Genomic DNA, 25,318 nt, shown 5'->3' on the forward strand with positions numbered 1-25,318 from the left:
GGTCTGTTTTTCTTAAACTATAAGCAATAGGTCAACTATATTTGTTGTATGGAAGAATTGTTAGCTGTACATGCCTGCCTGGCATGGTTCATCTGACCTTGACCTCATTTTCATGGTTCATTGGTCAATGTTTAGTTTTCTTGGTTAATGTTAAGTTTATGTGACAGTTGTAATAAAGCTTTATATTTAGGACTATCAACATAATATCAGTGATTAGTAAAGAAGGCGAGACGTTTCAGCGTGTGCACTCTTGTTTGCTTAACCATGGTATTTTGATCCCCTTTAAAGACCATATTTACAAAACCTCATTTATATTCAAACTATGTTACATAGGAATTATGCCTCAATAAGTATTTGTTATGAATAAAACATGTTGGAAAAGATGTAGTAAGATTTTTACATAGCCATTGTATTTTGACCCCCTACCAAGTAAAATTAACCCACCCATCCCCCTTTTGGCCTCAGATTTTCATATCACCATAACTATTCACGCTATTTTATATAGTAATAATGCCCCCAATGAGTATTTGGTCTGAATGAAAATATTCAAAAAGATGTTAAAATTTTTTTACTTAGCCCGATATTTTGACCCTCCTACCATGAAAAATTGAATTGCCTACTCGTCCCATTGTTCATTTGATATACTACAATACTTCTAATCAAACACAGGGGTTAAATATTACAAAGGGGTATTCAAATATCAATGAGGGAAAATTGTCCCCACTGTCAACTTCTCATATGGTGTTAAAAAATGTGTCCAATGATCCAGCCTGCCAACCAACTTGGCTGACTTAAAAAAACAGGGGTAAAAGGCAAGTTTTGTCTATTATCTTGGAAACTGTTAGAGACAGTATTATTTTTTTAAATCATAAGAATTAAAAACACTCATCTTTCACATCTTCTCTATGGCACATATATATTTTTTGGTCTTAGTACAAAATAAAATCATTTTATCTCTTCAAGTACAAAATAAAATCATTTTATCTCTTCAATCTACAATTGATACAAATGTGATTTACTCTTGGTATTGAAATGGCCTAAATTTCTTTATTTGACTCATTAAACACCATTTTTGTACCTGCTTTGAACATACCATCAGTTGCTGTAGTTGATGAAACACAGAACTGGATGAGGTTTACAGAATAGAGAATAATGGGCAAAAAGTTCAGAATAAAGGGCAAAACAAATTAAGAATAGAGAAAAATAGCCCCAAAAAATAAATAATAGAGATTAATGGTGTGATGAAATATAAAGAATAGAGTATAATGGTCAAAATAAATACAGAATAGAGAAAAATGGTTTTAAAAATAAAACAATATAATGAAATGAGGAAACCCCCCTCCCCCAGCCAGACTCTTAAGCAGCAATTAATCAATCAATCCAGAAACAAGATATTGAAAGTATCTAGTAACCTTTAAAAAATGCAATTCTTTTGTCAAATATTAAATTTCATTTTTTTCCTTTTTTTACAGAAAAACAAAGAGGAGAACAGAAAGAGAATCGGAAGAACTTCCCACAATTCCCAGTGGAATGGAAGTTTTGTCACCTCATAGGCCATCTAAAGGAAAGAAAAAGCCAAAGAAAACCCATTTTTACATTGATGAAGAAGAAACTGACCATCTTCTTGACAAGGACAAGCCGATAGAAATCGTGATAGAACCTCCAAGTAACTCTAGCTCCATGAATAATATAAGTGATGAGAGAGTGTAAAGAGACTAACTAATGGATATTCATCAGTGAGGGACTTTCTCATATGTTATGATGCCATTTCTATGAGTTTTCTCAGAAATGTAAAAAATTATTTTAGATTAAGACAGTTGAAAGCATTATTTTTATACGCCCGTTTACGGGACGTATTATTAAGATTGTGGGTATATATGTTGCAGCATACTGACAAAACCTCTCAGGTTTTGCATACAGTTACTTGTTTAAGTATATAATTCTATTATTTAATGAATTATTTAATTGCAATTAAATATAAAGTACATTTACAAATAGCAGGACAACTTTGAAAAGTCCATTTGAACGAACTGTAAATAAATCTCCTTGGACCATATTAGCAAAACATATTTTTCCAATTAAGACTCTTTTTTCCTCTGAAAACGAACTTAAAAAACCAGTAATCGGGTTTATCGATTTTTTGTAAATATGGTTCTCGGGTAAATGTATAGATAGGAATGATACTTTGCGATTATGTGTAGAAAAATAATTTGCGTGCTGTATTTTTCAATTAATAGTGTTTTGAGTGGGTAATGATCATTCATTTAATGTTATACATTTTCATTAGCAATTAGATAAATAGTCGATAACCATGTTAAAGAATAATTTATTTTGACACAGTTTGCATTATATTTGTATGAATTAAGCCATTTCATTTATGAATCTGTCATAACTATATATTCGTTTATTTTGTTGAGTTCTTAAATATGTACATTGACAATTAACTTGTAAGAGAACAAATAACCTTGACCTCCTGTTTATTGTTAAATTTAAAGTTATATTTGCAGATGAGTTTTACTATACCCTACTAATAGAGACAGGAATATATTGTAATCATCTTGACCTTGTGTTAGGTCAACAAATATTTTCATCACATTTTTCTAATGTACTACTTAACAGAATGACTTCATTTTGGTCAGTAGCTTGACAATGATTATTGAAAGGTGAACGCATTGTGGATCCATTAGATAACTATGTCCTATATTCATATACCTTGAATTAAGAATGAGAATATGCTGACAAAAAAAACAGCAATAAAAGAAATCCAGCATTACTTTTTTATTTGATATTTATACACTTACTTATAATCTATAATCCAATTTCTAATTCTAAGACTGAACTAAGATTGACTTCAATTTTGTGACAGTTTGATGTAGACGTTTGCAAAACATTCACTATTGGTCTGTGAGATCAAATTTGTTTTGTTGTAAAGCTGAAATGTTAAGAGAAAACTTTTAATTTCAGTGTTAGAGAAAAAAAAGTGACATGTAGTGGTCATTGCATAATGACTTGCCTTGGTGTTAATAGGTGTTTGAGTGAACAAGCTCTCAAAATGTTGATTATTTTCATTTGTTAAAATGTCTGTTGATACAGACAGTTAGTTATAAACTCTTATATTTGATGAAAGGAACTGCCAATTCTCCTTTTCAGAATCTAATGCATTCCGGGTAATATTTCCAAAAGTTTACACCAAAACATTGTGATTGGTTAAGGTCCATAAACAATTGAAATTCAACCAATGATGTGAAGTTATTTTCATTTTGGGGTACGAACATTAAAATTACCCATAGTCCTTTAAATTCTGAAACGGCCAATTGGGAATTGTCCGTAACAAGAAAACGGCCAATTTGGAATGTCCGTACCAAGAAAACGGCCAATTGGGAATGTCCGTAACAAGAAAACGGCCAATTGGGAATGTCCGTAACAAGAAAAAGACTTTCTAGATTAAGTCATGCGCATTGACAGAACAGAAACAATGAAAAATAAAATAGTACTATTTAAATGACATTGTTATAATGCTTATATTGTACAGATGCTTGTTTTGTTAACACACTTGAACTAATGTATCAATAAGTGGATACTGAGTATACACCCCATGAATTGTACAATATAGGCTTTGCCGAGTTTGGGTTGTAATTAAATTGTTTTACATGGATTGTAAATTATTACTTGAATCAAACTTTATTTATTGGGTAAAGTGTTGCAGTTGTATTGTTTTTCTTGATGACCTGAGTATGCACATTCTGTATGGATGCCTTAGTCAAACATAAGGGTAAAGAATGAAGAACTAACTATGCTTGAAATATTTGCCACTTTGCTGGCTTAGTTGGCAACATTGCCATTGTACTTTACGATGTATAAGTTTTACACAAGAAAAATTGAAAAATATGTGAGAAACAAATTCTCCCTCTGATTGCTCTCAAGTTACTATTTTTCTCTACTCTTGATAGTTAAATTAAAGATTTTAGCATCCTCACTACAGCTGGCATGTTAAAAAATTTAAATTTGATAAACTTGAATTGAGAATATCGTATCTTACACATAAAATAGAGAATCTATTTTTGATAACCTGCCTTACATCTTTTTGAACAGTAACTAACAGAGAATTTGAACATGAAATCCTTAGAACTTTCGTTTTTTTCAGTATTTGAAATCCATTTTCTTTTGTTAGAAATAACATTTTTTCTTTATGCTTTACTTTTGTCAAATTATAGTATTTATCATTATTTGTTAGTGTATGTGTATTGAATTGAATCATAATAGGGACATTGTGTATACATTTAATTGTAAAAACGATGTCTGCTTTTGTTTGCATTCTTTTCTATGTTTGTTGCATAATTTAAGCAATTTTAGAGATATTTTTATTTCCACCATTCATCCCACTGTTACAATTTATTTTGTATTTTTAATTTACAAATGTTCAGCATAATTATTTGTTTTGTAGAGTTAGCTTAGTCTTGTACTGACATGTTTATTCTGTGGAAGCCCTTTTTTTTAAAAAGGGGTTTTTATATACATAGAAGAAATAAAGTCCCAACTTTTAGGAAGAAATATAGTCCCAACCTTTAGAGCTGTAACCAAAGATCTCATCAAAGAGATTAAAACAAGATCAAATGTGTTTTCATCTTTATTTGAGCTGCATCGGAAGCAAACCAACCTTATGTAAAAAAAAAATTCACAAATTGACAAAGATTTTATTATAGCTACATAGACCTAAATTTTCATGATATTTGTTGCTAAATTTGATATTGTAAAAGTTGACACAATCTAATAAAAACTTAAATTTTGGGATGCACAATGGGAAATATTGGCTTTTTTGTCAGCTTACCTTTCAAGATTTTGGATTATAACACCATGCTGCATAGGGTTGATTTCTCTCTGACAAGGCTTTATAATAATGAGGGTATTTTTACAATTGAGATTTTTATTTATATTAGGGTATAATTTCCTTTTTTAGAAGATTTATAAATAAATGTTGAATAGCATTCTGCTTTATTTATCACATCCTATAACATGTCCCTTAAATTTTATTTTAAAAAAACTCTCGTTAAAATTTTCATTTTCTTCATCCTATAAGTTTTGTGCAAGTTACATAGAATTCTGATTTTCCATTATAAACTTTTCATTTATATGAAATTACCATTGAAACAGCTTTATAACAGAATTAACAGGAAAAAAAACCCCAAATCATCAAAAGTTGTAGTTCATTTACAAGATAATGTCAACATATTTCATTTTTCAGTTTCAAAATTTTGAATATTTTAACATGGTTTTTAGGTCCACTGTCTCAAATCTTATTTGATGATGTCTTGCACTGAAGAAATTTGATTGGATTCACACATCATGAAATTTCTTCATTAGGAATTGTATTTTAATGAACTGATACCATGGGTTCATCCTCCAATTAAACTTGAAATGATTTCATTGGTTCAATAAATAACTTCATAATATATCTGATGTACATTGTTGTCTATTGAAAAATAAAAAAACACAATATAAGTTATGATGTAGAAGTAGTGTCTTGAAATCATTTTCCTGAAAGGGATCGTGCAATTTTACTACAGTATTATATACTGTGAGCTACTAAATCCACTTGTTAGATTAAGTGATAGTGTTTTTGTCATGTTGGTTTAAGTGAAGGTTTTTACTTTTTTGATAAAGAGTTGTCTCTCTTGTAACAAGGGAAAACATCACTAAAAATTCATTATTCACCATCTGATGTTAACCAATTAGAATTGAGCTTTCTCCCATAAATCTGGTCAGGCACTGCATGTGGTAATATTTGTCAACAAGGGCCTGTCATTAAAAATTTAATTCGAAGATTGTAATTTGTATAATCATTTAAGACTGAATACCAAGCAGTCATTGTCTGATAACAATTTAAATAGAATTTTTTTAATTTGTGATTTTGTTCAAACGATGATGAATAGATAAACTACCAGCCTGTTGGCTTGCCTATAAGCATTTCATTGAAATCAAAATTTTGAATCTCAGGATTTTTAGAACTATAACAATGCAATGAAATTACTTGTATTTGTTAAATTCCTATTCACAAGGGAGCTATATAAAAGAAAAATCTACATCATTCAGACAACACATAAAGTCATATTTTCTGTTTTTCCTTGCTGGCTGAGAATTTTGTTTAAGTATAAGGATATGTATAACATTGTCATACACAAATATTTCAGGTTAACATTTAACTTGATTCATTTATCCTGTTACTTTGTGTAGCTATATGTGCAGTGCTAATTTATTGTTATTTTGTGTAGCTAAATGTGCAGTGCTCATTTATCCTGTTATTTTATGAAGCTTTACGTGCAGTGCTAATTTATTGTGTTGCTTTATGTGCATTATATATACTCAGCTTTTTCTGTGTCTACTCTTCTGTTTATTGCTTAGTCAAAAATTTAAGTTTTTGTCTGTATTATTTGTTGTATCAAGCTAAATTGAGTTGACTCCCTTGTCTAAAATCATTTTTATTTATACTGGCCTATATTGATCAATATTTATTACCTTAAATTGAAAATATTGGAGAATTTTAAACAGTGTTTAAATATTCTCAAATAATGTTTCTGACTAATAACAAAAATGTCTCCAATATCCACTCATTTGTCATCCTAAACTACATGAAATATTTGCCACTGGATGTTAAGCAACCAATCGATCAATGCAACTCATTTGACAGACAGTCTTGGTGGCCAAGTGGTCTAAGTAGTTCATTTACAGTGATCCGTAGCCTGTCAACACTGAGGTTGTGAGTTTGAACCCCGCTTGTGATGAGGTGTGTTCATCCTGGTCTTAAGGTGGTACATAACACTTCAGGGAGATAACTCTGTAAAAATCAGCTGAACATTTAAATCGCCTTCTATTGTTAAAGAAATATTAAGCTTCTCGATGATCAAAATTAGTGTTTGTGTGTGTGTGTCAAACTGCTATATATCCAATATAATTTTTTCCGATAAAGTGTGTGGTTCAAGTTTTTTGAAATTTTTGTATTTTTGTCAAAGGGTCAAAGTTAATATTTTGTCAAAATTTTATGATAATTTAACTAGCCAAATTAATTTTAGTTAAGAAGTTTGGGTATCACCTTAATTGACTAGGATTGCTAGTGGTCAAGGTCATGGTCCTCTTAGAGCACTGTAGCTTCCCCATCAATAAAACTGGCCGCCATGATATAGCCAAGTGTGCTGAAAGTGGTGATAAACACAAACAATCACAATCAATTATTTGATAAATGTCCTGAAACCAGTGTCACCAATTAATCATTTGATGTGATAGTTCTGTTGTTTCACAGGCTATTTGAAATGACAAATTAGTTGATAATCCACATCAAATGGGAAGAACCAGATCCAGACATAAATGAAAGTACTGAGTGCCTGTTTATGATCTTATAAAGCCATGAAAATTTAGATTGTCTTCCATTGTAACTCTTTTGAGAATTCAAGGGAGACAATCTGAAATAAAATCTTTTAACATGTAGTCATATATTTGTATAAAGCCATAAGATAGTATGAAAATTTTGTTTTAATAATGTTTTGTAGAATTTTATTTTTACCTAATTTAATCAAATAGAAGTTCTATGTATAATACCCTTATATTACCTCAGTTTGGTGTGCTTTGTTAAAAAAAAAAGTAATATATTGATGTCTGTTTCTTTAACATCTGTTATAAGCTATGTTTTTGGCGTGATTGAAAAACTCAATCCTTTGTATAATGAACTAATGGAAGATATAGATTCTACCTCTTTGATTATGTTTTTTTTTTGTTCTCAAGATACATTGAGATAGTCAATTTTAAAATTTGAACATTTAACAATGGAGACAGGAGGATTATTATAATGAATTGGGTAAAATGGTAGAATCTTTTTCTTAAATGATTAAACAAAAAACTAATATTCAAAATAAACATGACCAGAAATCCCATGACACTATTTATGGTTTATTGGAAATTTATCCAACTGGTCAAAAGGGGTTTAAATGGACAAAGAATTAGAGAAACTGTGGCAATTGAATTGTATTTGAATTGACCTTACGTAATAGTCTAGTGGATGATATCATTTCCTAATAAGGGTTGGTTTATATTTTTTTTTTCATTGTCACCAGTTGACACATTGTCTATAATAAATTGATTACCAATATGTCACCTCACAAGAAAGGCATGCCTCAAATATCTTAACACTTATCAGTCCAGCCAATTGACCAGACTCAACAACTTTTCTTATTTTTTTTTTCTCCAATTTCTAAATAAATAATTAAAATTTGTTTTTTGTTGTGTTTGTACAATTTTTTCTGATTTAGTTCTATTTTTTTAGGAGGAAGGGGGGGGGGGGGGATATGTAATACATTATCTATTATTATCCTCTAAACACGAATTAAAAGTCTAAATCTTCTCTGGTATACTATGCCTCGTTTTCTGGAACCTTTATTTATATGCCTGTTTTTTAAAACAAACAAATTCAGAGATCTAATATTTCCAAAGCTATAATTAGCCAAACTCATTTTTCTACAGATTGCCACTGGTGGTATGATGTGGAATAGTTTATATAACTACATGAGGATTTTTTTACTTTAATCCAGAAATCCTCAATCCTCAGTATGCAGCAACTGATTTTTTTTTTTTTTTTATTTTATCAAATATTCTTGTTCAGACTTCGGATACCAACTTTTAAAATTTTTTACTTAAAAAAAGTCCCATTTACATCTCAGTATGATTTATATACGATAATTTCCATTCAAACATTACTCATATATTCTGCATTATTCAGGATACCAACTGTTTGAACTTTTTTATTAAAGAAAGTCCCATTTACGTCTTGGTATGTTTTATGTCAGATAATTTCCATACAAACATCAGATTTAATTCATATATTCTGCATATTATGTAAGAATAGAGATTGTAAGGTTATTGCATAATTCCATAAAAATAGACTTGCTATATTTAGTGATGATGTAATATAATTTCACTGTGATTGTGTGATACGGTGTATATTTTAGGTCACTGTGATTATTGTAATTTAGAAATTTGATTTTAGACAGGTTGCTTTATGTTATCAAATAAAGTTTTATTATATAATTGTTATTTTTACAGGGCCTCTTCAGTGGCCACATGGTCTAAGTAAGTAGTCTATCGACTGTATCAGTCCATCCAATTTTTCAGACTCCACAACTTTTCTTATTAGCTCACCAGGGCCCCATGTGAGCTTATGCCATCACTTGGCGTCCGTCTCCATCGTCGTCGTAAACAATTTCAAAAATCTTCTCCTCTGAAACTACTAGGCCAAATACCTTCAAACTTTAACTAAATGTTCCTTAGGGTATCTAGTTTATAAATTGTATCCAAACTTTTGATCCATCGACAAACATGGCCGCCATAAAAATAGAACATAGGGGTCAAATGCAGATTTTGGCTTATATCTCAAAAACTAAAGCTTTTAGAGCAAATGTGACATGGAGTAAAATTGTTCAGTTGGTCAAGATCTATCAGCTCTGAAATTTTCAGACGAATCGAACAACCCATTGTTGGGTAGCTGCTACAGAATTGGTAGTTTTAACAAAATTTTGCAGTTTTTGTCGAGCCTGCGACTTTTGTCGCAGAAAGCTCGACATAGGGATAGTGATCTGGCAGCGGCGGCGTTAGCTAACTTCTTAAAAGCTTTATATTTTAGAAGGTAGAAGACCTGGATGCTTCATACTTCGTATATGGATGCCTTATGTTACGAAGTTTCCATCTGTCACATGTCCATTGTCCTTGACCTCATTTTCATGGTTCAGTGACTACTTGAAAAAAAGTTAACATTTTTTGTAATGTTAATTTCTCTCTTATTATGAGTAATAGGATAACTATATTTGGTATGTGTGTACCTTGCAAGGTCCTCATGCCTGTCAGACAGTTTTCGCTTGACCTCGACCTCGTTTCATGGATCAGTGAACAAGGTTAAGTTTTGGTGGTCAAGTCCATATCTCAGATACTAGAAGCAATAGGTCTAGCATATTAGGAGTATGGAAGGACTGTAAGGTGTACATGTCCAACTGGCAGGTGTCATCTGACCTTGACCTCATTTTCATGGTTCAGTTGTTATAGTTAAGTTTTTGTGTTTTGGTCTGTTTTTCTTATACTGTATGCAATAGGTCTACTATATTTGGTGTATGGAATGATTGTATACTATATTTGGTGTATGGAATGATTGTATACTATATTTGGTGTATGGAATGATTGTAAGGTGTACATGTCTAGCTGGCAGGTGTCTTCTGACCTTGACCTCATTTTCATGGTTCAGTGGTCAAAGTCAAGTTTTTGAGTTTTGGTCTTTTTTTCTAATACTATATGCAATAGGTCAACTGTATTTGGTGTATGGAAATATTTTATGATGTACATGTCTGTCTTGCAGGTTTTATTTGACCTTGACCTCATTTTCACTGTTCATTGCTCAGTGTTAAGTTTTTGTGTTTTGGTCTATTTTTCTAATACTATAAGCAATAGGTCAACTATATTTGTTGTATGGAGGGATTGCAAGCTGTATATGTCTGCCTGGCATGGTTCATCTGACCTTGACCTCATTTTCATGGTTCATTGGTCAATGTTTAGTTTTCTTGGTTAAGTCTGTAACTTGGAAACTATAAGCAATAGGTCAACTATATTTAGTGTATTGAATGATTGTAAGGTGTACATGTATTTCTTGTTTGGTTTATATGACCTTGACCTCATTTTCTTGGATAGCTTTATATTTAGGACTATCAACATAATATCAATGATTAGTAAAGAAGGCGAGACATTTCAGTGTGTGCACTCTTGTTTGTTATTATTTTGAATATTATTATAGATATATATAAACTGTAAGCAGCAATAATGTTCAGCAAAGTAAGATCTACAAAAAAGTTAATATGACCATAATTGTCAATTGACCACTTAAGGAGTTATTGCCCTTTAAAGACAATTTTACACAATTTGTTCATCAAGTTTGCTAACATTTAAAAATCTTCTCTGAAATACAGGTGAGCGATTCAGGCTCTTGAGAGCCTCTTGTTTTTTTGTGTCAACACTGAGATTGTGAGTTCTAAACCTTGCACATCACAGCTGTTTAAAACTCAAAACAATGATTGTCACATTTTTCCTGCCAAATGTTGGTGGTTCTCCTTCACTCCAGCTTCCCCCAACAATAAAAGAAGACAGCCACGATATTGCCAATAGTGCTGAAAGTGCTATTAATCACTAACAATCAATTAATAATGTTATTTTTATGAGCATATTTAAAGGGTGTGCTCCCTGAAATTGACAAAAACGTTTAACATTAGCAGTTTTGATATAAGTGCAAGATGTACCTGCCTTCAGCAGTCATTGTAAAAGGATAAAATTTCTTATAATTTTGTAACAACAAAAGGGAGAAAAGCATGGCAAGAACGACTACCCCTTTCAGAACTTCTAATATAAACTGTGTTGGAGTTTGTATCATCTAGCAAATAGAAAGCCAAATATTAGTGTGAACAAAAAGTAATGTTCAGGCAGTTTAAAGGTAAACCGGATAGTCAGGATGCTTGTAAGGCCAGCAAATAATTGTCAGAAAGTCTCAAGGTATTTTGTACCTTCAAATAGTAAAGCATTTTTGACAACCTAAGCTAATCTTAAGTCATTTTAAAGTAAAGCAGATAGTCTTAATTTGTTATCTGCAAAAATGAAACATGGTAGTCTACATATTTTGACCCTGCAAAAACAAAACTAAATAGCCTTCACTTATGTTCAGTTTGCAAAACATGTCAGTGATGAGATCATTTTTAGCTCACCTGATCTGAAGGGTCAAGTGGTCTTCATCACTAGGTGTCCATCATTGTCCATCTAATGGCATCATCCATTAACTTTTACAAAATTCTGATCTGTAACTACTGGCCCAATTGGAATCGGGGACTTTCTTAACTATACTGTAGAAAGTCCCTGTTTGAATCAAACTTGGATACAATCATCATTGCTGTATCGCGTTCAAAAAATGTGTTTTAAAAATGATCCTACCTGCTAACCAACACGGCTGACGGCTTATAAAAGAACATCGCTAAAAATGCTAGTTTTGACCTTTGTCTAGAAAATCACTTTAGATAGAGAAATCTGACAGAGTCAGAAATGTTCAGAGCTTTTAGATCTACCACTGTCCTTTCATAATAAATCTCCAGAAATACATCTTATAGGAGTTATTGCCCTTAAAGAATGAAATTCAATTTTACATAAAAAAATTATCTACAAAAAAAATCAAACTAGCTGAAATGATCAATTGACTCCTTATTGGAGGAATTGTCCTTTAATGACGATTTTTACCATTTTTGCGTTTTACTTATTGCCTGGAAAATCATTATAGATAGATAGCCAAATCCATCTAATGGTAACTTATTTATTATGAACTTTCAATGTTATTTTCAACCCAGTTTGTTTGTCTCGTCTGTGACGTATTATGTGCAAAGCAAGACTAATGTCCTTACATTTTCGACGATGATAAAGTTGACGGATCGTTGTAAAGCGTCCAGTGGCAAAATATTTGATTTTATATTCAATCAACAGAATGACATCAATGATGAACGCTCGTCGAGGGCCTGTAGTTCGCTGGTTGTCGTTGGTTCATGTCTGTCATGTTTGTTTTTCGTAAATGTTTTGTTATAAATTAGGCCGTTAGTTTTCTCATTTGAATTGTTTCCGATGATATTTTTCATGTCGGGGCCTTTTATAGCCGACTATACGGTATGGGTTTTTTCATTGTTGAAGGCCATACGGTTGCCTATAATTGCTTACATCCGCTTTATTTGAACTTGGATGGATAGTGGTCTCATTGGCAATCATACCTCATCTCCTTAATTTTACACTCTGACTAGAAGTTAACTTCGAACTAGAAATCACTTACTCCATGTTCGAACCGTATAAATATTGAATTAACTCAATTTTCAGACTAAGCCATTGCACGGGGGCCATTTACTGTATAAAGACTGGTAGTGATGAACCGCTGGAATATGTCACTTTTTCAAACACCTTCACTGTACGAAAGCAGGGGCGTATCCAGTCATTTTTGAAAGGGGGTTCCAACCATATGTCCCCATTCAAAAGCATTGATCGCCAAAAAGGGGGGTTGCAACCCCCGGAACCCCCCCCCCCCCCCCCCCCCCCCCTCTCTCTGAATCCGCCACTGGATAGGGTCGAGAAATTAAGATGAAAGATATGGCAAGGTTGCTGCTTGAATCATTAGTATCTGAAACTAATAAGATGTCGAGTTTTGTCTAAGTTGCGATTGACACTCACGGCAGTCGTAAATTCATCAGATATTATAATTTAGTCAAATATATTTATCTATCCATGAAATAGCGTAAGTATGATATATAAGTAGAGTTTTTGTTTAAAAAAAATATATGATAATATACGTATTTGTGTTACCCCCCGCGAGGGCCATTATGTATGATAATGTACGTATTTGTGTTACCCCCCGCAAGGGGCATTATATATTATAATATACGTATTTGTGTTATCCCCGCGAGGGGCATTATAAATGATAATGTACGTATTTGTGTTTCCCCCCGCGAGGGGCATTATATATTATAATATACGTATTTGTGTTATCCCCGCGAGGGGCATTATATATGATAATGTACGTATTTGTGTTACTCCCCGCGAGGGGCATTATGTATGATAATGTACGTATTTGTGTTACCCCCCGCGAGGGGCATTATATATGATAATGTACGTATTTGTGGTACCCCCCGCGAGGGCCATTATATATGATAATGTACGTATTTGTGTTACCCCCACGAGGGGCATTATGTATGATAATGTACGTATTTGTGTTACCCCCCGCGAGGGCCATTATGTATGATAATGTACGTATTTGTGTTACCGCCCGCGAGGGGCATTATGTATGGTAATATACGTATTTGTGTTACCCCCCGCGAGGACCATTATGTATGATAATATATGTATTTGTGTTACCCCCCGCGAGGGGCATTATTTATTATAATATACGTATTTGTGTTACCCCCCGCGAGGGGCATTATATATTATAATATACGTATTTGTGTTACCCCCGCGAGGGCCATTATGTATGATAATGTACGTATTTGTGTTACCCCCCGCGAGGGGCATTATGTATGATAATGTACGTATTTGTGTTACCCCCCGCGAGGGGCGTTATATAAGATAATGTACGCATTTGTGTTACCCCCCGCGAGGGCCATTATATATGATAATGTACGTATTTGTGTAACCCCCCGCGAGGGGCATTATATATTATAATATACGTATTTGTGTTACCCCCGCGAGGGCCATTATGTATGATAATGTACGTATTAGTGTTACCCCCAGCGAGGGGCATTATATATTATAATATACGTATTTGTGTTACCCCCGCGAGGGCCATTATGTATGATAATGTACGTATTTGTGTTACCTCCGCGAGGGGCATTATATATTATAATATACGTATTTGTGTTACCCCCCGCGAGGGCCATTATATATGATAATGTACGTATTTGTGTTACCCCCCGCGAGGGGCATTACATATTATAATATACGTATTTGTGTTACCCCCAGTGACGAGAGGCATTATATATGATAACGTACGTATTTGTGTTACCCTCGCGAGGAGCATTATATATGATAATATACATATCTGTGTAATCCCCCGCGAGGGGCATTATATAAATCAAATCAAATCAAATCAAATCAAATCAAATCAAATCAAATATTTATTATTCCAATCATGGTCCCACAGGGGGCATTTACAATTAAAAATTATGATAGTATAAGCAACAGACATGAGACATTGTACAGTATATAACGTGACAGATATTATAATAGACAATGAAAATAGCATGAGTAACAAAAATACATTAAAAGTACTCTTGAGTATTTTTTTTTCTCTTCCTTCCTTATGTCCAGCAGTGTAAAAATTAAAAAAAAGAAGGTATTAATAATAAAGTGTGAACAAACTTAAATTATTATAAAGATGGAAATTTCTTCATCTGCAGGAGACACCAAGGGACGGTGCTCTAGGATATATATGATAATGTACGTATTTGTGTTACCCTCGCGATGGGCATTATGTATGATAATGTACGTTTTTGTGTTACCCGCGCGAGGGGCATTATACATGATCTGTATGACATGTGATCAGTAAGAGGACAAAATTCAATGCCTATATCATGCTTATAGAGGGTCTGAATTGGGGTCTTCATTTCTGTAATTCTTTATTTGTTATGCCATTTTTTAGCTCACCGTTCCGAAGGTCTTCCGTTTCAGTTCTACAATTTGGACAAATCGGGTCTACTTCGGCCTGGTTAAATCTGTGTTTATGAGCTTGTAATAGATAGGTTCCCGTTAACATGCGGCTTTTTGTAATTGCTTTTCTGATGTCTGAGACTGATGAGGAAACTGTAGCCCAAACAGGATGTGTGACACCTATTCCTAAGTTTGAAATTGCTAGATTTTGTAGAGTTGATTTTTCGTCACATTCTAAGCGTAGTTTGTTAGACCAATGTTCGTTTATGCTGATTTTGTCAGTCTTTTCCATTCTATTTTTAAATACTTCTTTTCGAATAATTCAAGAAAGAAAGGTAGGTTGTATATCTCTAAAATTTCTGCTGTTTTGGTATAGAAGCTTGTTGATCTGCCGGACATATATTGACGCATAGCTAATGATCTAATAGTTTCATTGTTGCTGTTGAGAACACCAAATAAGAGGCTAAGTTGTCTTTTATGAATTTAAGCATTAAGCGGAAGAGCTCCGAGAAGTAGGTATACTGATGCAACATGCTGTCCTTTTAGGAAGAGACTGTAGTTTTCTCAAAATATCGAGGTGGAAGCTTGATAGAAGCGTCATTTCTTTAGAGTTCACATGCAGAGTTTCAAGCCCGTATAGCAACCTTGGTAGGACGTATGCTTGATAGATCCTATATGATGATTTAGGGTTTAAACCATTTGAGCCATGTACGCCGGTCTTTATGAGGGAATACAACGTTCTTCTTGCTAAACTGATGCGATCTTCTACATTTTTTCTGGTTTCATCTTTTGTTGATCTTGTGAGTCCTAGATGAGTTGTACGATCAGAACATTTTAAATCATTGTTCCCCATTTTAAAAGCATCGCTATCTTCAGGATCTTTATGCTTTTTTTCCAGTCTTTATTATAACATTACTCATTTGCGGATGGATGTTAAATCGATGATCTTTTGAGTAGTTATCGACAATGTTCAGCATTTCTAGCATTTGTTCTCTATTGAGGGATAAAAGTACGATGACATCCCACATAATTGTTACTTATATGAGTACCTAGATTTCGTTTTTGCAGATCTAGAAGCAGTTCATTTATGTAGGCCTTATATAGGTGAGTAGATAGGAAACCTCCTTGACGCACGCCCTGGTGTATATCAAAGCTTGTACTTGTTTCTCCTTTCTATTTTAGTGTTGATGTTACACCGCTATATAGCTCCTCAATAATGTTCCACAAATTCAGATTTAGCCCGTAATGATATAGCCTGTCCATCAGTATTTCGTGACTAACAACGTCAAATGCCTTCTGACTGTCGAGTGTTGTGACAAAAATGGTTTGCTTTCCTGAGATCTCTGAGCATGCCTCCGAAAGTATTAGGGCTGCCATGTTTGATGATAATCCTTGTGTAAAACCAAATTGTAACGGAGATTGACCAGATTTCATAAGGTTGGCTTTATCCAAAATGATATATTCGAATACTTTTCCAATAACTGATGTGATGTACCTGCTATGCCACGGTAATTTTCGACTTCATAGAATGCTTTTCCTTTCTTCAGAATCGCTGATACTGTTCCGGTTTTAAACATTGATGGTACTTTTTCCTCTAATAGAATTTGATTGAATGTTTCTTGTAGTATTTCTCGCAAGCTTTCCCCAGAGTGTTTCAAATGTTCTGCTGCTAAGTCATATTCATTTGCTGCTTTCTTAGCTTTGAGTTGGTTTATAGCTTTCCGGATGTCTTCCTATGTTATGGTAACTTCTGAGTTGGTTGAAGCCTTTGCGATTTCTTTTATGATTTTACATCTTTTCTTACAGTTCAGAAGTTTTTCGTAGTTGAAATTAACGTTGTCTTTTGGTTTGGCCAAGTCTTCAAAGTATTTTGCTAGTAATTCGCATTGTTCTTTTTTGGATATAGATTCTTCCTCTCCCATTTTTAGAAAATCAGTGTCCGATTTTGAAGTTTCTGATCTATTTCTTCGGATAAGTTGGTGGAATATTTGGTCATTTAGATTTTCTTCAAGTTTTGAATGAATTGTTCTTTTTCTATTGCAGTTTCTTTTCTCTGTTGTTTTCTGAGATTTCTTTTGGCTTCCTTTTTTTCTTTAAAGCAAGGGTGGTCATCTCGTGGTCTTCCTGCATCATTCCAGAGTCTATGTTTGTTTTTGCTAAATCCAATCAGTTTTTTAACATCGGGGGAAGCTTTTCTTTTGGGTCCATTTAGTTTGGTAATTCTTTAAGGTACTGCTAGTTTGGCAGCTTTGTGCAGAATTCCCATGACACATTTTAGCTTATCATCAGCAGTAGTTTCATCGGATGGAAGGTATTGAAGATGTTTATCAATCTCATTTATGTATATGTCTTTGTCCATTTCTTCCCATATTTATTTATATGCTACTGAATTTGTTTTAGATTTACTGTTCTTCTTTAATTCTAGATACAGATTTGTACATGTTTTTACTGGTACATGGGTTGAGGTGTTTACTGGATCTTGACTGTATATATTGGTTGATAGTAAGATGTCGTTGTTAGACAGAATATAGTCAACTAGAGAAGTAGCTTTTCCATCTGTATGAAAGTATGTAGGTTTGAATTGGATATCTTGTGTTGGCTTTAATCCATTATTAGAAGTAAATCGTTTGAGACTAATATCATGCTTGTTGTTTCTTGTTGGAATTAATGACCCATTTAGATCTCCACATAGGATGATATTGTGTTATTGATCATATTTGCTCTTGATGTTAAATATGATGTCAAGGCATTCCTTATATTCATCCATAGATAGATTGTGCTGCATTTGTTGGCATGTAGGCATTTATGAGACAGTTTGGTTTAGGTACTGACATGATCTCTATTCTCTATTGCTATAATTCTTTCATTTCCGTCGTCTAATTTTGAAATAACTTTGTCGAATTTTTTAGGCCAGGCAATAGCTACGCCTGCTCTTCCTCTTGGTATGTGGAAGTTAGTTATTGGTTCATTACAATCGTGACTCCGTCCAAATACCTTATAGTCTGTCAATTTTTCATCCAATTTTTGAAGTTCAAAAGACCATAACCAATGTTCTTGTAAACAAATAATATCTTCTTCTTTACTTAGATCTGAAAGATAGGCTGAGTTTCCCTTTACCCCTTCTATGTTGCAGGTAATTATATTTAATCTCTGTCGTGACTGCTGAGTGTTTCTGTTGTCATGCCCATTCTGAGGATTTCCTGTGGTTTGTTCTTGAGGCTCGGAATTTCTAAAAAAAGAGGTTGATTGATTCTGTCTTCATTCACCATTTGCATCTTGATTGTTTCCTGTCATTTGCTTGTTTGAGTTTTTCTCAAGATGAATTATTTGAGTTGATTCCTTAATAGTTTCACTCAGCACAGGTGCTACTTCTAATTGTACTGTTGAAGTTGACATTTGAAAGTTCTCTGCTATCACTGACGTTAATTCTGATTGTTAGATCTCTGTTGTTGGCTGTCTAATTGGTACGTGTTGAGTTCTTTCATTATTTTACGCACCATTTTGTTTTGTCCATCAGAGCATGTAATTGTTGGGTCTTGAGCTATGACATTTGTTGAATTGTCAGTATACAATACATGTGGAGTATCCTCTTGTTGTTTTTCCAATATGTTGCTAGATGTGTTAACGTCTGTATTGATATGTTGAGTCGTCCTTGTTTGGTTGTTGTTTCTAATTTCCTGACATTGAGATGACCTTTGTAGATTGGCTTGATGATAGGTTGGCGGTGGTGAAATGTGCATGTCTGTTTTGGGTCTGAAATGAAGCTTGTGTTGGTCTTTCATGATTTCTACTTCGATGAACATAAGAACTTTGATGTATGTACTGATTATGGAGGGCTGGATTCAAGTTGGCAAATCCTTGAGTAGGATGGAATGCAAAGTTAGTAGCTTGCGGAACATGAAATTGATTGAATAGTCCTGCCTGCATAGCTGGTTGAGTAGCATGATTATACATCGGATGTTGATGATATATTTGCGATTGCCCTTGTATGTATGGAGCTAGTTGTGGTACCATATTAATAGTTACTGGTGGTACTTTGTTCCTTGATGAAAGAGACTGTTGCAATTGCATTGCAATTTGTGTTGTCAAGGCAGTAGTGATACACATATGCTGAAACATTTGCTGTTCTAACGCCCGAATGTTGTTGGAGAGGTGCTGATATTGACATTGAGTTTGGTTGACTGTTTGGTTGTTGATTAAACATGTGATAAGTCTGTTCATTATTTCTTATCTGTTGATTTGCTATAAGTATGTTACCTTCTAATAGTGCCATTTTTCGTTCCAGAAGGTTAATTGTCTGGTCTCGGTCTTTAATAAAATTGAGAATGGAAATGGGGAATGTGTCAAAGAGACAACAACCCGACCATAGAACAGACAACAGCAGAAGGTCACCAACAGGTCTTCAATGCAGCGAGAAATTCCCGCACCCGGAGGCGTCCGAATGTTTTAGTCTGTTTTCCAGCTCATATATGTATTTTTTGAATTCTTCAACATCTTTAGATTTTCTTTGTTGGCCTTTATTCTGGTTTGAACTATTTTGATTGTTGGTCTTTTCTCCTTTACAGTTGGTCTTTGTTCTGGTTCTATTGCGTTTTATTTTGCGCAACTACCTGTACAGAGTTCGAGGTTATTAGCATATTTTAGTCGTTTGATTGCGATTCTTCTGTTACTACTATGCTACTGTTTGTTTCTACAATCTGTATATTTTGTTGGATTCTTTTCATCTCATCTTCTGGTGATTGGTCTTTGTCTTTTGGGAATTCAATTGCTGGTTCTTGTTCATCTAAATGTAGCACTTCCTTGACTGTTGTTTACAGAAGTGTTGTTATGGACCATTTCAGTACTATATAGGTTGTTTTCAATACATAAGCGACAGACAAATGGATTGTCTTTTATCTTATCAATGTCACTGTCTTTTAATCCAGCACAGTTGAAATGTATCCATTCATCGCATTGTTCACAAGCAACAGCACGTTCGCCTGCTCTTTCGTTGCATATAGGACAGAAGTAAATGGTGACATTTTGCTGGACCTCAGCTTGAGAGATTTGGGTATACTCTATACTGTTTTGCGTTATTCTAGGTCCAGTTACATTTGTTTTATCTTTATTAGGTGTGATGTTACTCCATTGATTTACTTCAATTGGTTGTAGTGATCTTTGAATGTCATTATTAACAGAGTCAAGTTCTGATTCATTACTAGTAATTAGTTCTAGTATGATTGGTAATAAATTTTCTGCAAATTTGTCTGTTTTGACTCCATTGATCAGGATTCTAGATGTTATATTATAGCAGTTTACTGTATACTTGTGTTGATTGCCAATAGAACCATATCTCTTTTTGTTGTATATCCTAAATCTTGTCTCAACTATGGCTGTGGATTTGTCTAGTAACTTTGATATATTGCTTCTACGGAGAGTTAAAGAATAGGACGGTACCATGGACTGTGAAATATTTGGAGAACCACCCGTTGCCATCCTATTTGTTTATCTTAATGAATTGATTTTTCAGTGAGAATGGTATAGCGTGGAAAGCCCACGACTGACAAAAAAATGATGAATTGTTGTTTTGATGACTAGTTATTAGGTTGTTAAAAGGAGTTTAGCGTGGAAAGCCCACACTTACTCCGAAGATATTTTTTCTTGTAGAGATTTTAGTACCAATAGTCTCGTGTAATTTGATTTGTTGTTCGTTTCAGCCAAACTGTTGATAAGAGAGTGTTAGGATGAATACTGTCAGTGTAAAAGTTGAAATTGTTTATGTGCCTTTGACAACGATCTCTATGTTTGCTTTTCTTGTATTTTGGATTTTGATATAGGTCCAGTGAGAAGAATGGAGAATGGCTCCCTATACCAGTGTTTATACTGTCGATTTCTTGATTTATGGTGTCAATTTGGTTCCAAAGTATGTTATCGTTGTCTTTATATTCTGTATAATTTTTATGACCTTTTGATTTATTGTAAAATTCAATTGAGTAGTGTGGAATTTTCAGAATAGTATACCTTACTTCTGGGAAGCCTGACCAATTTCTTGAAATTTTCTCACGTAGGTGGATAATGGAAAATCTGATATTGACCGTATATTAATTTTGTGATCTCTCTCTTTGACGGTTTAATCGCAAGTACCAAGCCAGATGTAGATCCAAATGTTACCAAATTGTCTTATTGCTCTATTGATATTTCGTTTGATATATTGAAGACCATCTGCTGTAGTATAACCAGAATCACCCCCACCACTGGATTTCTTTTTCAACGGTGTTATAATTTCTTTGGTTATATAATTGGTATCCCTTGGTATCTGCTAGTAGTATTGGAGTATATTGCTTGATCCCATGTAAATTAGAAGTTTCAGTCTCTAAAAACCTCTCTAGTTTTGATGTTGACATATGTGACCTTGAGTTGTACGAAGATGGATTGAGGTATAGCGTGGAAAGCCCACGACTGACCAATTATGATTAACAAGTTCTAGTTATATGTCAATATGTGGAGAGATTATCTAAATAAATTCGCCAGTTGTAAATGGAAAGTTCAAGTTTATATATATTATTCCAAACTTTAGAATGAATAATTACACTTTATAAAGATGACAATCACTCTGGGTACACAGTCCCTCCTCTAATAGGATGATTTGATATAAATATATGAAGACTGTATTTGTGCGAGGTATTAAATAAGGAAAACGGCTCTGGTTCAAATGTATGACGACACAAATATAAATGCAAATGTCTACAGGAAAAAAATAATAAATGTCGATGTATACGATGATAGATTTCAGAAGTTTTTAAAGATGGAGGTCAGTGGCAGGACGACAAATGCCAAGCTGGGTAGAAAATATTGACTGGAAGTTGGTGTTGGTCGGGAAACTGTCTATCTGGGTTATAATATGCACAACGCGGACTATAAATAAAATATTGTGCAAGTGTTCACTAAACAAAGTGCTGAAACTAGAAAAAAACAGTGCTCTAAATCTTCTCTCTTCTATTTCACACGTCTGTCATTCCTCACTTTCATCTTTTGAAACTTGGCGTCCGTCGTCGTCCGTCGTCGTCCGGCGTCGCCCGTCCGGTGTAAACTATTTCAAACATCATCTCCTCTGAAACTACTAAACCAATTCCAACCAAACTTAAATTGAATGATCCTTAGGGTATCTAGAATAAAGTTTGTGTTTTATTTTCTGTTTCATCAAAAAACATGGCCGCCATGGCTAAAAATAGAACATAGGGGTAAAATGCAGTTTTTGGTTTATATCTCAAAAACCAAAGCATTTAGAGCAAATCTGACATTTGATAAAAATGTTCATTATGTCAAGTTCTATCTGCCCTGAAATTTTCAGATGAATCTAACAACCCATTGTTGGGTTGCTGCCACTAAATTGGTAATTTTAAGGAAATTTTGCAGTTTTTGGTTATTATCTTGAATATTATTAGATAAAGATAAACTGTAAACAGCAAAAATGTTCAGCAAAGTAAGATCTACAAATAAGTTTTATATGATCAAAATTGGCAATTGACTCCTTAAGGATTTATTGCCCTTTAAGGACAATTTTACACAATTTGTTTATCATGTCTTCTAACTTTAAAAAATCTTCTCCTCTGAAACTACTGAACCAAATTAAACCAAACGTAAGCTGAATGATTCTTAGGTTATCTACAATAAAAATTGTGTTTTATTTTCTGTTTCCTCAGAAAACATGGCCGCCATGGCTAAAAATAGAACATAGGGTAAAATGCAGTTTTTGACTTATATCTCAAAAACTAAAGCATTTAGAGCAAATCAGACAAGAAGTTGAAGTTTTCATTAGGTCAAGGTCTACCTGCCCTGAAACTGTCAGCCAAATCGGGTATCTGATTTTTAGGTTATTGGCCCTGAATTGATGATTTTAAGGAAATTTTGCAGTTTTCGGTTATTATCTTGAATATTATTATAGATAAAGATAAACTGTAAACAGCAAAAATGTTCAGCAAAGTAAGATCTACAAATAAGTTTTTATATGACCAAAATTGTCAATTGACCCTTTAAGGAGTTATTGTCCTTTAAAGAGAATTTTTCACAATTTGTTCATATAATCTAGTTTGATTACTTTAAAAAATCTTCTCCTTTGAAACTGCTGAATCAATTTCAGCCAAACTTGGGCTGAATGAGTTTCAGAGTATCTTGTATAAACTTTGTATTTTATTTCCTTGTACGTCAAGAAACATAGCCACTATGGCTAAAATGGAACACAGGGGTAAAATGCATTTTTTTGGCTTTTGAAGAAAATATGACAGATACAAAGAACATTTAAATGGCATTTTTAAGCCACTCATTAATATATATTGAAAAGCAAAAATAATAATTGATGAAAGATTTAAGCAAAAAATTACAGGTGAGCGATTAGGCTCTTGAGAGCCTCTTGTTTCTATTCTTTAAGTTTTGATCCATTATTCTCTATTCTTCAAGTTTTTGGTCCATTATTCTCTATTCTTTAAGTTTTTGGTCCATTATTCTCTATTCTTTAAGTTTTTGTTCCATTATTCTCTATTCTGTTAGCCTAATACAGACCCTTTCATATGGGATGTTGGAGAAGAAATACGAAACACGAATATAGTATTGATTCGTGGTTCAAATTGAAAAAAAATATACTATTCTAACTGAATTTATCGTATTTGTCTTGACAATTATTTTATATACTATTGACCTTCAAATGAAAAAATGAAACAATCGCTTGGCACTTTTATTGTCCAAATATGTATACTAATGTATATAACTTTTCTTATATATCTGAGTGTCATCGATCATTATTTATTAGCATGTTGAAGTAAGAAAGCAAAATTACGTCTCACCGATAATATAGGTTATATGGAATGTAAATACATTGTATTTGATATGGATATTAATATTAAATAAGGAGATGTCACAGTGTTATATGATTTCCAATTTAAAAACTATCCCCCAGAGTCCAACTGACGTGGATTTAAGCAACTGCATGTCACCTATATAGTAACCTATAAAAATCTCAAAATGAAGCTATTTTGTCAGTTTTTGATGCAAAAAGTTAATATATTGATTGATTGTTGATGTTTAACGCCACTCTCGGATCCCTCCGCGGATTTTTGATCGGGATAATTCAGAGTGCCAGGAAATAAACCAGTGGCGGATCCTGGGGGGGGGGGGGGGGGGGGGGGGGGGGGGGGGGGGTCCGGGGGTTGCAACCCCCCCCCCCCCCCCCCTTTTTGTCGAGCCTTCGACTTTTGTCGAAAAAGCGAGACATAGCGATCCTACATTCCGTCGGCGTCGGCGTCGTCGTCGTCGTCGTCGTCGGCGGCGTCCACAAATATTCACTCTGTGGTTAAAGTTTTTGAAATTTTAATAACTTTTTTAAACTACCCTGGATTTCTACCAAACTTGGACAGAAGCTTGTTTATGATCATAAGATAATATTCAAAAGTAAATTTTGTAAAAAAAAAATTCCATTTTTTCCGTATTTTACTTATAAATGGACTTAGTTTTTCTGCCAGTTAACATTACATTCACTCTGTGGTTAAAGTTTTTGAAATTTTAATAACTTTCTTAAACTATCCTGGATTTGTACCAAACTTGGAAAGAAGCTTGTTTGTGATCATAAGATAGTATCCAGAAGTAAATTTTGTAAAAAAAAAATTCCATTTTTTTCGTATTTTACTTATAAATGGACTTAGTTTTTCTGCCAGTTAACATTACATTCACTCTGTGGTTAAAGTTTTTAAAATTTTAACAACTTTCTTAAACTATCCTGGATTTGTACCAAACTTGGACAGAAGCTTGTTTATGATCAAAAGCTAGTATCTAAAAGGAAATTTTGTTAAAATTTTGTTCCATTTTTTCCGTATTTTACTTATAAATGGACTTAGTTTTTCTTCCAGTTAACATTACATAACAGTCTGCAGTTTAAGTTAATTTTAAAACATTTATTAGATTCATAAACTATCCTGGATTTTTACCAAACTTGGACAGAAGCTTCTTACAATCAAAAGATAGTATAGAGAGGAATATTTTTATTAATTTTTTTCCTCATTTTTGTTGAGCCTGTGATTAACAGCAAAAGTAGGCGAGACACTGGGTTCCG

At 33.5% G+C, this 25,318-nt stretch overlaps 1 protein-coding gene across 3 annotated transcripts in view; it reads left to right on the plus strand.

The window, feature by feature from the left end:
* The window catches only part of LOC127717603 (sodium bicarbonate cotransporter 3-like), a 113,676-nt gene extending 104,604 nt beyond the window's left edge, over nucleotides 1-9,072 (plus strand). For all 3 annotated transcript variants that reach the window (XM_052223307.1, XM_052223308.1, XM_052223309.1), the window contains one exon: nucleotides 1,473-9,072. In XM_052223307.1, coding sequence (XP_052079267.1) covers nucleotides 1,473-1,710 — 238 coding nt within the window. In that variant the 3' untranslated portion in view covers nucleotides 1,711-9,072. The remainder of the gene's footprint in view (nucleotides 1-1,472) is intronic.
* Nucleotides 9,073-25,318: the final 16,246 nt, after the last annotated feature.

Source organism: Mytilus californianus, unplaced genomic scaffold (assembly GCF_021869535.1).
Source record: "Mytilus californianus isolate M0D057914Y unplaced genomic scaffold, xbMytCali1.0.p SCAF_10, whole genome shotgun sequence".
Taxonomy (NCBI): Eukaryota; Metazoa; Mollusca; class Bivalvia; order Mytilida; family Mytilidae; genus Mytilus; species Mytilus californianus.